The following is a 15,215-nucleotide window of genomic DNA, read 5'->3' as shown; positions in this document are numbered from 1 at the left end:
TAAACATACAGTGAAAGTGAAAGTTGCTCAGTCGTGTCCAACTCTTTGTGACTGCATGGACTATACAGTCCATGAAATTCTCCAGGCCAGAACACTGCAGTGGGTAGCCTTTCCCTTCTCCAGGGGATCTTCCCAACCCAGGGATCAAACCCAGGTCTCCCGCACTGCAGGCAGATTCCTTACCAGCTGAGCCACATGGGAAGCCCAAACTTACACAGTGCCGCACGTCAATTATATGTCAATAAAACTGGAAGGAAAAGAAAAGCTGTGGGATTGCTCAAGCCTCAAGCTCCAGCCCTAGAGGAGCCAAGATGCAGGAAGAGAGCCAACAGAGTGTGTTTCAAGGCAATGGTGAGAAAAAATTTAAAGTGTCTTCTTACTTACACCCTACAGAGCTGGGGCTGTTCAATAAATTAGATCAATAGGTGTCTCATTTTGTTCTTGGAGAAGGAAATGGCAACCCACTCCAGTATTCTTGCCTGGAGAATCCCAGGGACAGAGGAGCCTGGTGAGCTGCTGTCTATGGGGTTGCACAGGGTCGGACACGACTGAAGCGTCTTAGCAGCAGCAGCAGCATTTTGTTCTTGTGCTGGAAACAATTTCATAGCAATAGCTTTTTGAAACTAGTCTCTTAGATTTCATCTAGGATAAATCTGCAGTGTTTCAGGTTTTTAAGAGGAAGTCGCTGCTCCTGCGTTACTGATTACAGCGTTAGTCCTGGTCCTGTCCTCCCTCCTTCTAGGTAAGGTTTATCACGTGGCTCAATCATACAGTCACCCTGCTTCCTTGAATCTTCCCCCAAGTTACCCTAGAGTAAGGGATCAGCAAAGAAGGCTGCCACTTTCTCTAGTCCTACCATCAGGGTGTCTTTACGGGACCCTGGCAGGGAAAGAATGTGTACAGGTGGGTCATGCAGCATGCACCAGGCTCCTTAATTAATGTCTTCTGCTTTCATATCAACTGATGCATGCGAGGGGTGCAATAAGTACTTGTTGAATTAATTACTGCGTTAAGTAAATTCATTTTCGTCCTAAGTGTTGTCAACATTTAGCCGAGCACTGTCTTGATGGGAAACAGAAAGGGTAGTTCAACAAACTTCGATGCTCAAAAGCAACAGTAGGGCTGTTTGTTTATTTCTTTTTATTTTTTTTTTCAATTTGTGGCCGGCTGCAGATCGCTGGCCCCAGACCGGGACCCGAATTTGGGAGCTGAGGGGGTGGGGGGCGGGGGTGGGGCCGGCCTCTTGCCGGCCGATCGCTCTGCGCAGACACCGCTTTCCTAGCACGCATGCGTTGGGGCCCGGGCCTTGTTCTCCAGTCCGCTGGATGGATTGGTTGAGCTCTCGCGGTCCCGCCCTGGGACCGGAAGTCCTCTCTGGACCCCGAGGACACCGAGGACTTCCGGGTTTCGCCCGTGCTTCTGGGTGAGCGGTGTTCAGGTTTCGCCAATGTCTCTTTGGCTGCAGACAGGCGACCCACTGTTCCCAGTGGAAGCCCACCCCGCTCGGGGAGGCTGTCGGTGTTGCCGGGGCCGGTAGACCCGGACGTGCTTTCGCCTTCCCCTCTGCTTCAGCCGAGCGTGGGTGGATCCCTCAGGGCCGCCGTTCCCTGCGCGCTGGGTGCCAGGCTGCCACCCTTGTAAGTCTTGCAGCAGACTTCCACCCCACCCACTGGAACCCGAACCCGGGCCAGAGTAGGTCCTTGTGCCAGTCCCTTCCCCTTGTCCCTTCCGCTCACTGCACATTTGCTATTGGTCGTCATAAAGCAGAACGGCGCTAGAGCAGTATTGTGCCACTTCAGAAACCGCGATGCTCCTGACAGCATAATTTCTCGCCATAGATGAAGGGGCTGCCTGTATAGCCAAAGAGGTATACCTGGGTTGTGGCTAGAAATTTAAAATTTCTCTTTAGATCTTAGGTCTAAACTGAGCTAGGTTGTTGCTGATTTGTTACCAGCTTTTGGAGATTTCTCTTTGATCTGTTGTTAGCTTTTAGAGCAGATGTGTATACTTTCTGCATATACCTGTAACATCAGTTAATATTAACAAGGTTTTGTATGCATTCTTTCAACAGATATTTCGGGCACTGTATAAACTCTGTTTTTTGATATGTATTGAGTAGCTAGGGGTATAGGTGTGTACCTCAGCATTATCGTTTCTAGCATATGCTCTAGAATTGTCCAGTATGGTAGCCACTAGGTCCATAAGGCTGAGTACCTGAAATGTGCCTAGTCGGAACTGAGATGTGCATTAAGTGTAAAATGGCAAATATTGGAGAATTAGTATGAAAAAGAGAATGCAAACTATCTCAATTTGTTTATATCAATCAACGTGTTGAAATGGCAGTGTTTGGGATACACTGGGTTAAATAAGATGTTTTACTAATTTCACCTGTTTATATTTTTTCTGTGGCCACTAGAGATTTTTAAATTCTTTGTCTGGCTTGCTGTTATACTGCTGTTGGACAGCACTGCCTGCAACCAAATCCAGCCTTTCTGTCTTTGGAAAAGATTTATTGTAGCAAAGCCATATCCGTTCATTTATATATTGTCTGTGGCTGGTGTGTCTGACTCTTTGGGACCCCATGGACTGTAGCCCACCAGGCTCTTCTGTCCGTGGAATTCTCTAGGCAAGAATACTGGAGTGGGTTGCCATTTCCTTCTCTGGGGGATCTTCCCGACCTAGGGAACCCAGGTCTCCCGCATTGCAGGCAGATTCTTTACAGTCTGAACCACCCAGTAACACAATACTTATTGTCTGTGGATGCTGTTCCTGCTACAAAAGCAGTGAAGCTGAGTAGTCCATACAGAAGCTGGATGGACTACAAAGCCTAAAGTATTTACCATCTGGCCTTTTATAGAAAAAGTTTGCTGAACCTCTGCTCTAGAACAATGTCAGGTATGGTAGATACATGTAAACCTCTTCATTGTATATATAATGAATATATATTATTCCTCTTCATTGCTATATAATCCTCAGTTGGGCTTAGTGTGTGACATAGTTCCAAGGACTTTGTAAGGACTATCCCTTTTAATTCTCATATTAATCCTATGACGTTGCATTCTCCCTCCACCACCAACATACTCAACATACTTCTGGGAACTGTGCCTTCTAGTCCTTCCTTATCCCCAAATGACTTGACTCCTGGGGTCCAGCTGATTAGCCCACAGGAGGCACTGTGCTTCTGTTTTTTTTTTTTTTAAACTAGAATATTTTAAAATGATTTTCTGAACTAAAATTGAGATAAAGTTGGTTTCCCATGGAAGAAGCTGAGGGGCTTAGGCGCAGTGGGTACAAGCAAGCCAGTCTGTGGTGCAAAGGATGATGCTCACAAGCAGAGAGGAGAGAATTTGTTGAGTAATAGTGAGCCCTGGCCAGGTGTTGCCAAATGTGTGTCAGTGAATGAAACAGACATCATTCTTCTGTGGTCTTGTAGGGAAAGCAGACAAGAAAAAAATTATTTAGTGTTATTCAATTCAGTTCAGTCGCTCAGTCATGTCCGACTCTTTGTGACCCCATGGACTACAGCACACCAGGCCTCCCTGTCCATCACCAACTCCCAGAGCTTGCTCAAACTCATGTTCATCAAGTTGGTGATGCCATCCAACCATCTCATCCTCTGTCATCCCCTTCTCTTGCCTTCAGTCTTTCCCAGCATCAGGGTCTCTTCCAATGAGTCAATTCTTTGCATCAGGTGGCCAAAATATTGCCACTTCAGCTTCAGCATCAGTCCTTCCAATGAATATTCAGGATTGATTTCCTTTAGGATTGACTGGTTTGATTTCATTGCAGTCCGAGGGACTCTCTCAAGAATCTTCTCCAATGCCATAGTTCAAAAGCATCATTTCTTCAGTGCTCAGCTTTCTTTATGGTCCAACTCTCACATCCATACATGACTACTGGAAAAACCATAGCTTTGACTAGATGGACCTTTGTTGGCAAAGTAATGTCTCTGCTTTTTAATATGCTGTCTAGGTTTGTCATAGCTTTTCTTCCAAGGAGCAAGCGTCTTTTAATTTCATGACTGCAGTCACCATCTGCAATGATTTTGGAGCCCAAGAAAATAAAATCTTTTACTGTTTCCATTGCTTACCCACCTATTTGCCATGAAGTGATGGGACCAGATGCCATGATCTTTGTTTTTTGAATGTTGAGTTTTAAGTCAGCTTTTTCACTCTCCTCTTTAGTGTGATATGCACCATGGGGAAAAAAGGTACAAATATTTGATGTTCTTAACAGGTTTCCTCATCTGTAAGATGGCGGTAAACCCTGTACCTGTGAGGATGGAGCTGAGCGTCTATAGCACGCAGACTTACTCCACGTGCACTGCTTTCCGCTGTTAGGAGGTAAGTGCAGGAATGAATGCAGGGGGTTGGGTACACAGTGACACTGAAAACATTGCAGTTGCTGGTTGGAGTTTGTAGAGAAGGTTTTCAGGTGAGTTGTGCACAGCAGGTTGTTTTTTTTTTTTAAACATTTCACAATTTAATGAGGCTCCCTCCAGCAGAATGTGAAGTCGGAGAGGTGGTGTGTGTTTAGCCCAGGAGCAGGTCGGGAACTGCCTTTGGATGGAGGCCCACGAGCTGGGTCGGTCCTGCTGCGGGAGAGGGGTTGTGCCTGTGTGTTCGGGGCTGTGGTGATGGCTCTGGTTTAGATCACAGTCACCTGGAGAGCTGCAGTGTGCCCAGGCCTGCCCGCAGAGATTCATATTCATTCTGTCTGGGGTGAGGCCCTGGCATTGTTTTTCTTTTGGCTGTGTAAGTTCTCCAGATGACACAGCTTGGCAGGCAGGAGTGAGAACCACTCTTGGTGAGAGACACACAGGCTCGGGGAGCTAGTGGAGCAAAGGCATTGAGCTGGGGGATGCAAGTGCCTGCCAGTGATTCAGTGAGATCACGAAAGAGGCTGGAAAGGGGCTTTTCATTACTGGCCAGGGACCTTGGGCTCCATCCTGAGAGCAGAGGGGAATCTCTGAAGGGCCTTAAGCGAGAAAAGGAGGGGACCTTTTGCTGAAATCTCTACTAGAAGATGATCCCTCTAACAAAATGTCATGAGTAGAGTGAAAGCAGTGAAGAACTGGAGCCAGCCACATAGCAGCAGTACAGGTTTGTGTATCCCTCCTACGTGTGCCCCTTAGCAGTGTCTGTCCTTGTATTTGCCAGTTTCTTGTCTGTATTCTGCTGGGCTGTCAGCTCCTTTATGGCAGAGAGTATCTCGTTAGGTTTAGCATCTATCATGTATGAGATACATAACAGAAATTTATTCAGTGAACTGTGTAGAACTCTAAACTGGACACACAGCCTACTTCATCTTTTTATGACAGTTCTCAAAATTTTATATCCCAGTTGCTTACATACTACAGCCTCCTAAGGCAATAAATTGCTTTCTATCCACATGACTTTCCCACAGGGAGAATAGAAAGTTTGACATCATTGAAATGCTGCAGAAAATATGGAAGAGAGGCACACAGTTCTTGAGGTACTAGCCTACTGTGTTCCCCATTTGCCTGGCAAAGTAATAAAGCCACTTTCTCCTCCAAAAAAATATATATATGGCAGTTTCTCAAAAAATTAAAAATAGAATGCCTATATGATCCAGCAACCCCACTTTTGGGTAAATACCTGACAGAATTGAAAGCAGAAAGATATTTATGCATTCATGTTCATGGCAGCATTATTGACAAGAGCCGAAAGGTGGAAGCAATTCAAGTGTCCATCAGCAGATGGATGGATAAACACAATGTGGTCTACCCATCCAGTGGAATCTTATCTAGCCTTGAAAGGAGGGAAGTTCTGACAGACACTCTGATGTGGATGAACCTTGAGAGCATTATGCTGTGTGAAATAAGCCTGACACACACACACACACACAAAAAGCCTGACACAAAAAAGCAGATACTGTATGATTCCACTTATATGAGGTATCTAAAGTAGTCAAACTCAGACAGTAGAATGATGGTTACTAGGGAATGCAGGGGAGAAAGAAGTGAAGAGCTGTTGAATAGGTGCAAAGTTTGTTTTGCAAGACAACTAGCATTCCAAAAGCTGGTTGCACAACAGTGTCAATGTACTTAATGAACCATCCGTGTCAAAATGGTTAAGATGATAAATTATATGTGCATTTTACCACAATTCAAAATTTTAAAATGTAGAGGAACAGTAAATAAAAGGGTTATGAAATGAAGAGCAGAGTGCTTATGTATATATGAAACCTTTAACTTCAGTAGATTTCCATGACTAAAGAAAAAGTTTCAACAAACAGTGCTTCCATCTCCCTGAAGCCCTGAAGCTACAATTAACTTCGCCTTTAGAGTCTCCTTAAAGCTCTGACCTTTCATTGAGAAATTCGACCTGAGTTAAAGATTGCCTAACCTCCTTGGGGGAACTCTAGACCAGTGTCTTATTAACCCCCTTGCTGACATCCAGCCCAGTTTAATCCTGCTTTCTCAGGTAACGATGCGTAGAGAATGAGTATAGAACGTGAGGAGACTGAGTCCTTGCTAGGAAATGTTCCCACACGTGGGGGAGGGTTCAAGTGCTCTGAGCTCCTTGTGACCGGACCGTCGTGACTCCCTTGCTTGACTTCCTCCAGGTCCCGAGATCTCAAGCAGACGGTGCTGAGAGCAGTAGTCAGCAAGTGAGGATGTGTATTTTTAATTTTTCTGTGCTGTCTTGCCTGTTCTTTGTTGACTGAGCCTTTGATTCTTAGGAAGACCCTTTTTACTGTTGCAGTGGATTTCAATGAAATAATGACATTTACAGCAACATGGATGGACCTAGAGATTATCATACTAAGTGAATAAGTCAGAGAAAAACAAATACTATATGGTATCACTTATCTATGGAATCTGAAATATGACACAAGTGAACCTCTCTATGAAACGGAAACAGGCTCACAGACATAGAGAACAGACTGGGGTTGCCAAGAGGACAGGGTGAGGGAGGGAAGGATTGGGAGTTTGGGATTAGCAGAAGCAAACTGGCTGTATACAAATGGATAAACAATGAGGTCTTACTGTAGAACACAGGGAACTATATTCAACATTCTGTGATAAACCATCATGGAGAAGAATATGAAAAAGAATATTTATATATAACTGAATCACTTTGTTATACAGCAGAAATTAACATAACATTGTAAATCAACTACAATAAAATTTTAAAAGGAACAATATATAAGTAAATGGGTAGGATTGTGTTCCAATAAAACTTTATGTACAGAAAAATTAATCAATACATAAATCTTCATTCTGATCATTCAAAAAAAGAAATGGATTCAAAAAGGAAAAACAATGATCTTGAAGTACCAGTTCTCAATAATTAGAGAATACCACTTACAATCCAGAATCAGTGGCCCATTGCATTCTTGTTAACTGACTAAAAAAGAATAATAACTAAAAAAGACCACCAGGTGGTAAAAATACAAGACCCAGAACCTTGATCATGTGCACTATGCAATGGGGAAAAACCAGTAGGAACCTCAGAGTTGTAGCTGTGGGTGATCACCTGTTCATATTTGGGGATCAGGTTTGAGGGGAGACAGAACGGTTTCCAGTGCAGCAGTGGGCTTCTGAGGAAGGTGAGAGCTGATAAGAATGCAGAGTCACAGATGAGGTGAGGCGCTTCCCTTCTGGTGTCCTGATTCCAAAGGGCAGTAGGACTGGGGTGATCCATGTACCATGTTATTTTTCAGTAGGCAAATCTCTGGAACATATAGGGTTTATCATGAAATTGTAATAGACCCATACCTTTTCTGATTAGGAAAACAGTGTGTATGTATACATCAATAGAAAATGAAAAAAAGAGTAAAAGAACAAACAAAAATGACTTGAGATCTTGCCATTCAGAAAATAACACTGGCAGAAATCTTTTGTATCTATTTTCAGCCTTTTCTCTTCACATGTGATTTTTAAATAAAATTTGGATCAGACTTTATCCCATGGACTGAGGATCCTGGTAGGCCATGGGGTCGCAGAGTCGGACACGACTGAGCGACTTCACTTCACTTAGATCCCACAAGCTGTGCAGCATGACCAGAAAAAATAATAAAGATACAAATAAATAGACTTTAGATGTTGTTTTATTTTTATTAATTTTTAGCTTTTTTTTTTTTTGGTGACACTGCACAGCTTATGGGATCTTGGTCCCCTGGACAGGGATTGAACCCGGGCTCTCAGCAGTGAGATTACTGAGTCCTAACCACTGGCCTGCCAAGGCATTCCCTCAATGTTGTTTTTAAATAACAGTTTTGTTCAGATACACTTTTTGTACCATAAGTTCACCTAATTTAAGTGTACAGTTTAGTGGGTTTTTTAAAATCATATTCACAGCTGTGCAACAGTTACCACAGTCAATTTGAGAGAAGAATCTGTACCTCCCCCAAGAAAAGCTGTGTACCATTAATAGCTACTGCCTCTTCATTCCACCCCACTGGTTCCCTGATTCCCTCCGTCCCAGCCCTCGTCCACCGTGAATTTACATTCTGTTTCTAGATTTGTGTATTCTGGACATCTCATGTAAATGAAACCATACAATCTGTGTCTTAAATTTAGCATAAAGCTTTGAAGGCTCATCCATGTTGTCTGTATCAGAATTTCATTTTAGTGTCAACATTCCATTGTATGGATATATTATGGTTTGTTTCTCGATTCTTCAGTTGATAGACATTTGGATTGTTTCCACTTTTTGTCTGTTACGAGCAATGCTGCTAGGAATGCTCGTGTGCAAGCCTAGCCATTTGGAACCTCATCGTTTCTTCTAAGTTTGCAGAAAATTCTTACAAAAACAGCCTCCACATCTCTCATTTCCTTAAAGTAAATTTTTAGAAATAGAATTGCTGACTAAAAGGACCTTAAACTTTACAGCACTTGTCAGATGGTGTCTAGGAAGACTGCATTAACTATCTCTATAATCACTTCAGTGTTGTGAGCCTGTGTGTCTTTGGTGATTGTTATTTAATATCACGTGCTATAAAACAAGAGTCCATGGAGTCTTGAAAAGATGATATCCCTGCCATCAAAATGCTTATGTTCACATTTAGACCAAACAGGGAGATACAGATCCAAGGGTATTTTGTAGGCAAGGTTGTGTGCATTAGGTGGAGAGAGAAAGAGACAGGTTATAGATAAAGTGAACTTTTGCCTTCTCGGGATGAGGTTCACACAGACATAACCAGCTTTTTACACCTAAAAGTGGGGGGAAAAAAGTTAATGGAACAGAATTCCGGCCTAGGGACCCATTAGTCCAAAGTCCTAAATCCTCTGGATTGCAGAGTCAGAACCTTGACCCCGATGTTCAGAAGACTTAGACGTCAGCACCATGTGGCCTGGTGACTGTTGGGGCCCATCTGACCTGTGTCCAGCTGCCTCCCAACCTGTGGTGTTTCATCATTTCTGTAGATTCCTTGGGACTTCTGAACAGCATCTGATTTTGGCTCTGTTTTTTATGCTTTTATATTCAGAAAAGTCCTATGTCAAGACTATAAAATCAGGGAATTCCCTGGCAGTCCAGCAGTTAGAACTCCACACTTCCACTCCAGGGAACCCGGTTTCAGCCCCTGATCAGAGAACTAAGATCCCACAAGCCACAGTCAGTTCAGTCGCTCAGTCATGTCTGACTCTTTGTGACCCCATGGACTGCAGCACGCCAGCCCTCCCTGTCCAATCACCAACTCCCAGAGTTTATTCAAACTCATGCCCATTGAGTCGGTGATGCCATCCAGCCATCTCATCCTCTGCTGTCCCCTTCTCCTCCTGCCTTCAATCTTTCCCAGCATCAGGGTCTTTTCCATTGAGTCGGTTCTTTGCATCAGGTGGCCAAAGTATTGGAGTTTCAGCTTCAACATCAGTCCTTCCAATTAATATTCAGAATTGATTTCCTTTAGGATGGGCTGGTTTGATCTCCTTGCAGTCCAAGGGACTCTCAAGAGTCTTCTCCAACACCACAGTTCAAAAGCATCAATTCTTTAGCACTCAGCTTTCTTTATAGTCCAACTCTCACATCTATACATGACCACTGGAAAAACCACAGCTTTGACTAGATGGACCTTTGTTGGCAAAGTAATGTCTCTGCTTTTTAATATGCTGTCTAGGTTGGTCATAACTTTTCTTCCAAAGAGCAAGCATCTTTTAATTTCATGGCTGCAGTCACCATCTGCAGTGATTTTGGAACCACAAAAAATAAAGTCTGCCACTGTTTCCACTGTTGCCCCATCTATTTGCCATGAAGTGATGGGATCAGATGCCATGATCTTAGTTTTATGAATTTTGAGTTTTAAGCCAACTTTTTCAGTCTCATCTTTCACTTTCATCAAATAGATGGCAAATCTCTTGCTCTTTAGTTCTTCTTCACTTTCTGCCATAAGGGTGGTGTCATCTGCATATCTGAGGTTATTGATATTTCTCCCGGCCATCTTGATTCCAGCTTGTGCTTCCTCCAGCCCAGCGTTTCTCATGATGTACTCTGCATATAAGTTAAATAAGCAGGGTGACAGTATACAGCCTTGACGTACTTCTTTCCTGATTTGCAACCAGTCTGTTGTTCTGTGTCCAGTTCTATGTGTTGCTTCTTGACCTTCATACAGATTTCTCAGGAGGCAGGTCGGGTTGTCTTGTATTACTCTCTTTAAGAATTTAGGTTCAGTCCCTGATTGGAGAACTAAGATCCCACAAGCCACAGTACAGCCAATAAAAGCTATATATTAAAGAAAAAACAAACTGTAAAATCAGCAAGGAGTTCAGTTTAAATAGCTGAACACAGGGGAAAATAGTCTGGCCTCCTCAGCCTTTCCCCATGGACGCTGACATTGGCATGTTTTCATTCCCAACATAACCACCAAATTCCACACAAAGGAGTTGACTAATCTTGATCTGGAAAGGGCATTCATTTGTAAAAGTAGAGATGTGAAAGTCACAGCAGCTCTTTCAGCAAGCTTCCTTTAAGTGATTGTTAATGCAGAGGCTATTTACAGGGCTGCTGTTTTTTTTTTGTTGTTGCTGTTGTTTTTTTAACTACTGAGACTCAGACTTTTGAGACTGAACCACACTGCATTGCGGATTGCATTTTCTAACATGTCACACCCACTTTTATTACCTAACTCTTTCTCTGCCTGGCTCAGATGTTAAAGAATCTGCCTGCAATGTGGAAGACCTGGGTTCCATCCCTGACTTGGGAAGATCCCCTGGAGAAGGGAATGGCAACCCACTCCAGGATTCTGGCCTGGAGAATTCCATAGACTGTATAGTCTATGGGGTCACAAAGAGTTGGACACGACTCAGCATCTTTCTTCTTCTTTTTCTCTGCCTAGGTACCTGGCAGAGAGTACGGTGCATGTATGAGGGAGCTGCGCCCGGCAAATGCAAGCTTGAGAACACGGAAAGCCCTTTTTTCTTGGCAGCTCTAACGATGTCTGACAAAAACCAGATAACAGCCAGAGTTTCCCTTATCGAGCAGCTGATGTCTCAGAGGAATTTTGAGGATCTCAGCCATCACCTCACTGCGCTGGAAACTCTGCATGTGACTCCAGAGCACCTTCAGGAGACGGAGGTGGTCAGGGCGGTGTACAGAGTCCTCAAAAACTGCCCCACAGCAGCTTTGAAGCAGAAAGCCAAGCATTTGCTGTCAGAATGGAAAGCGCTGTATAAGTATACTCTCTGCAAGCCAGAGGGCAGCCCTAAACGATTTCCTCTGGGTGGAAGTCAAGAAAAAAATCAAGGCCTTCCTCCTGACCCAAATCAGGAGGAGGAGGTACAGGGCGGCTCCAGGTGTAATCCTCTATTCACATCCCAAGATGTGGCAGGAGCCATTGAAACGATTGTGCGGGAAGATAGCTGTGGCAGAGCAGAGCCTAAGGCAGTGCCTCTCAGCGCCCAGGACCCTCAGTCCACTGACCTGGCAGCGAGTGGGCAGCCAGACCCTGCAGTGCCCGTGAGAGCCAGATGCGCAGAGCTGCTGTACGAAGCTCTGACTGCTTCCTCCCCAGGCCAGCCCAGAGCCCACGTGTGGCATGACTTGGCACAAGAAATCGAAGCGCACATTTTTGCCCTTCACCCCAAGAACCTCCAAAAATACAAAACGTGCATCCGCAGCAAAGTGGCCAATCTGAAGAACCCCCGCAATTCTCACTTACAGCAGAACTTGCTCTCTGGGACCACGTCTCCGAAGGAATTTGCTGAAATGACCGCCATGGAGATGGCCAGCCAGGAACTGAAGCAGTTGAGAGCTTCCTATACGAAATCTGCCTTACGGGAACATTACCTGCCCCAAGTGGTGGAGGGCACGCCGACCAGGAAAATAAAATGCAAGCGCTGCGAGAAATTCAACTGCCAGGTCACCATCATCCCCAGAGGGACACTCTTCCTTCCAAGTTGGGTGCGGAATTCAAGCCCAGATGAAGAAATGATGACCTATGTCATCTGCAATGAGTGTGGGGAGCAGTGGTATCATAACAAGTGGGTGTGCTTGTGATTATAAATAAATGTTCTTTTAAGAGCAGATAACTGAAGTGATTTATTTGTACCACCTTTTTATGCTTGTCTTTTAAATCTTATACATACTATTCTTTTTTTCAATTGAGGTATAGTTAATTTATAATGTTTTATTAGTTTCAAGTGTATGCAAAGTGATTCAGTTCAGTTCAGTCGCTCAGTCGTGTCTGACTCTTTGTGACCCCATGGACTGCAGCACGCCAGGCCTCCCTGTCCATCACCAACTCCCAGAGTTTACTCAAACTCATGTCCATCGAGTCGGTGATGCCATCCAACCATCTCATCCTCTGCTGTCCCCTTCTCCTCCCACCTTCAACTTTTCCCAGCAGCAGGGTCTTTTCCAATGAGTCAACTCTTTGCATCAGGTGGCCAAAGTATTGGAGTTTCAGCTTCAACATCGGTCCTTCCAATGAACACCCAGGACTGATCTTCTTTAGGATGGACTAGTTGGATCTCCTTGCAGTCCAAGGGACTGTCAAGAGTCTTCTCCAACACCACAGTTCAAAAGCATCAATTCTTCAGTGCTCAGCTTTCTTTGTAGTCCAACTCTCACATCCATACATGACTACTGGAAAAACCATAGCCTTGACTAGATGGATCTTTGTTGGCAAAGTAATGTCTCTGCTTTTTAATATGCTGTCTAGGTTGGTCATAACTTTTCTTCCAAGGAGTAAGCTAAGCATCTTAATTTCATGGCTGCAGTCACCATCTGCAGTGATTTTGGAGCTCCCAAAAATAAAATCTGCCACTGTTTCCACTGTTGCCCCATCTATTTACCATGAAGTAATGGGACCAGATGCCGTGATCTTAGTTTTCTGAATGTTGAGTTTTAAGCCAACTTTTTCACTCTCCTCTTTCACTTTCATTAAGAGGCTCTTTAGTTCTTCTTCACTTTCTGCCATAAGGGCGGTATCATCTGCATATCTGAGGTTATTGATATTTCTTCCAGCAATCTTGATTCCAGCTTGTGCTTCATCTAGCCCAGCATTTCTCATGATGTACTCTGCATATAAGTTAAATAAGCAGGGTGACAATATACAGCCTTAACGTACTCCTTTTCCTGTTTGGAACCAGTCTGTTGTTCCATGTCCAGTTCTAACTGTTGCTTCCTGACCTGCATACAGATTTCTCAAGAGGCAGGTCAGGTGGTCTGGTATGCCCATCTCTGTCAGAATTTTCCAGAGCTTATTGTAATCTACACAGTCAAAGGTTTTGGCATAGTCAATAAAGCAGAAATAGATGTTTTTCTGGAACTCTCTTGCTTTTTCAATGATCCAGCCTATGTTGGCAATTTGATTTCTGTTTCTGCTGCCTTTTCTAAAACCAGCTTGAACATCTGGAAGTTCATGGTTCACGTATTGTTGAAGCCTGGCGTGGAGAATTTTGAGCATTACTTTGCTAGCGTGTGAGATGAGTGCAATTGTATGGTAGTTGGAGCATTCTTTGTGCTTTATGGGGGATAGTTTGACCACCCCCCACCCCGGGACAATTACTCTGGATCTGTGGAATGCCTGGAGGAGGAAATGGCAACCCACTGCAGTATTCTCGCCTGGAGAATCCCATGGACAGAGGAGCCTGGCGGGCTACAGTCTGTGGGGTCACAAAGAGTCAGACATGACTGAGTGACTAACACTTTGACTTTTTACTATGGGGATGCAGCCCCAGCATCAACATTTCTGTTTTCTTTCCTCAAGTTACTTGAAGATGCGGTCAGAGTTCCAAAGGCTTGCACTTGATCCTTTTGTCACCTTTAAGAAAAGAGTGTTATTTTGTACACTTCACAGTTGAGGAAACGTCCACAGACGTCCTATGGCTCACCTCCGCAGCACAACCATAAATAGTCACATATGAACTGCGGCTAGATTTTCTTCCTTCTAATTCCCTGTCTGAGACGGCTTCCATATTGACTCCTGAGAAATACAGCCCTGGAAATGTGGGACTAAATGAATAGTGCCTTCAAGTTCTCACATCAGGGGACGGGAGCTTTGTTGTTTTCCATTCTCTTTTCTCTTTCCACTTTACAGGTCTCCCTTGAGCCCTGAAAGTTCCCCTATTAATTCCAGTTAGAATTTTGTTTCCAGCCGTCTTGCTCAGTCATAGGAGTGACACATTGTTTTTCCTCCACACAATTTCTCCAGGGTACATAAACTCTTTAGAACATTTGGTTACTGATGTTAGGGAGTCTTCATGTTCTCAAGGGCATGTGTTTAGATCTGTAGGGAACTAAAAAAAAAAACAAAAACAAAAACCCTAGACTCTATAGCTGGGACCCTGCAAGTTAGAAATGCCGAAAGACAGATAGATGGACAAGAGAGAAGTCAAGTTTATTTACACATGCAGCACCTATACCTGCAGGAGAAACTCAGTGATGAGTAACTCAAAGGGATGTTTAGAACTTGGGCTTAGACAACATTTTAAGAAAGAACAGTCCGTTTGTAGAGAAAGACCAAGAAAGTGAAGTCGCTCAGTCGTGTCTGACTCTTTGCGACCCCATGGACTGTAGCCTGCCAGGCTCCTCCATTGTTCATGGGATTTTCCAGGCAAGAGTACTGGAGTGGGTTGCCATTTCCTTCTCCAAGGGATCTTCCTGGCCCAGGGATCAAACTCCGGTCTCCCGCATTGTAGGCAGATGCTTTACCGTCTGAGCCATGAGAGCAGAGACAACAACTTTCAGTGAAATTCCAACTAATACCAAGGAAAATGGCTGTAGGCTTTTAGGGGCAGCAGGCTGTGG

The 15,215-nt window shown here is 44.1% G+C and overlaps 1 protein-coding gene across 5 annotated transcripts; it reads left to right on the top strand.

The window, feature by feature from the left end:
* Positions 1-226: 226 nt before the first annotated feature.
* TCEANC (transcription elongation factor A N-terminal and central domain containing) lies at positions 227-12,482 on the top strand. Of its 5 annotated transcripts, none has more exons than XM_061136549.1 (3): positions 227-351; positions 4,237-4,343; positions 11,302-12,482. In XM_061136549.1, exon 3 carries the CDS (start codon positions 11,325-11,327, stop codon positions 12,459-12,461), a length of 1,137 nt encoding a protein of 378 aa, XP_060992532.1. In that variant the 5' UTR covers positions 227-351; positions 4,237-4,343; positions 11,302-11,324; the 3' UTR covers positions 12,462-12,482. The 5 variants fall into 5 exon arrangements, with proteins under 5 accessions (XP_060992532.1, XP_060992530.1, XP_060992533.1 ...); XM_061136547.1 differs by lacking the exon at positions 227-351 and adding an exon at positions 1,324-1,423; XM_061136546.1 differs by lacking the exon at positions 227-351 and adding an exon at positions 1,372-1,637.
* The last annotated feature ends 2,733 nt before the right edge of the window (positions 12,483-15,215 follow it).

The sequence above is a fragment of the Dama dama genome, chromosome X, assembly GCF_033118175.1.
Source record: "Dama dama isolate Ldn47 chromosome X, ASM3311817v1, whole genome shotgun sequence".
In the NCBI taxonomy this organism is placed as follows: domain Eukaryota; kingdom Metazoa; phylum Chordata; class Mammalia; order Artiodactyla; family Cervidae; genus Dama; species Dama dama.
The sequence above is the reverse complement of the archived record's forward strand: the minus strand, read 5'-3'. Positions and strand labels throughout refer to the sequence as shown.

Coding starts and splice junctions, on each gene's coding strand:
- TCEANC (XM_061136549.1), top strand. CDS start 11,325: ATGTATGAGGGAGCTGCGCCCGGCAAATGCAAGCTTGAGAACACGGAA.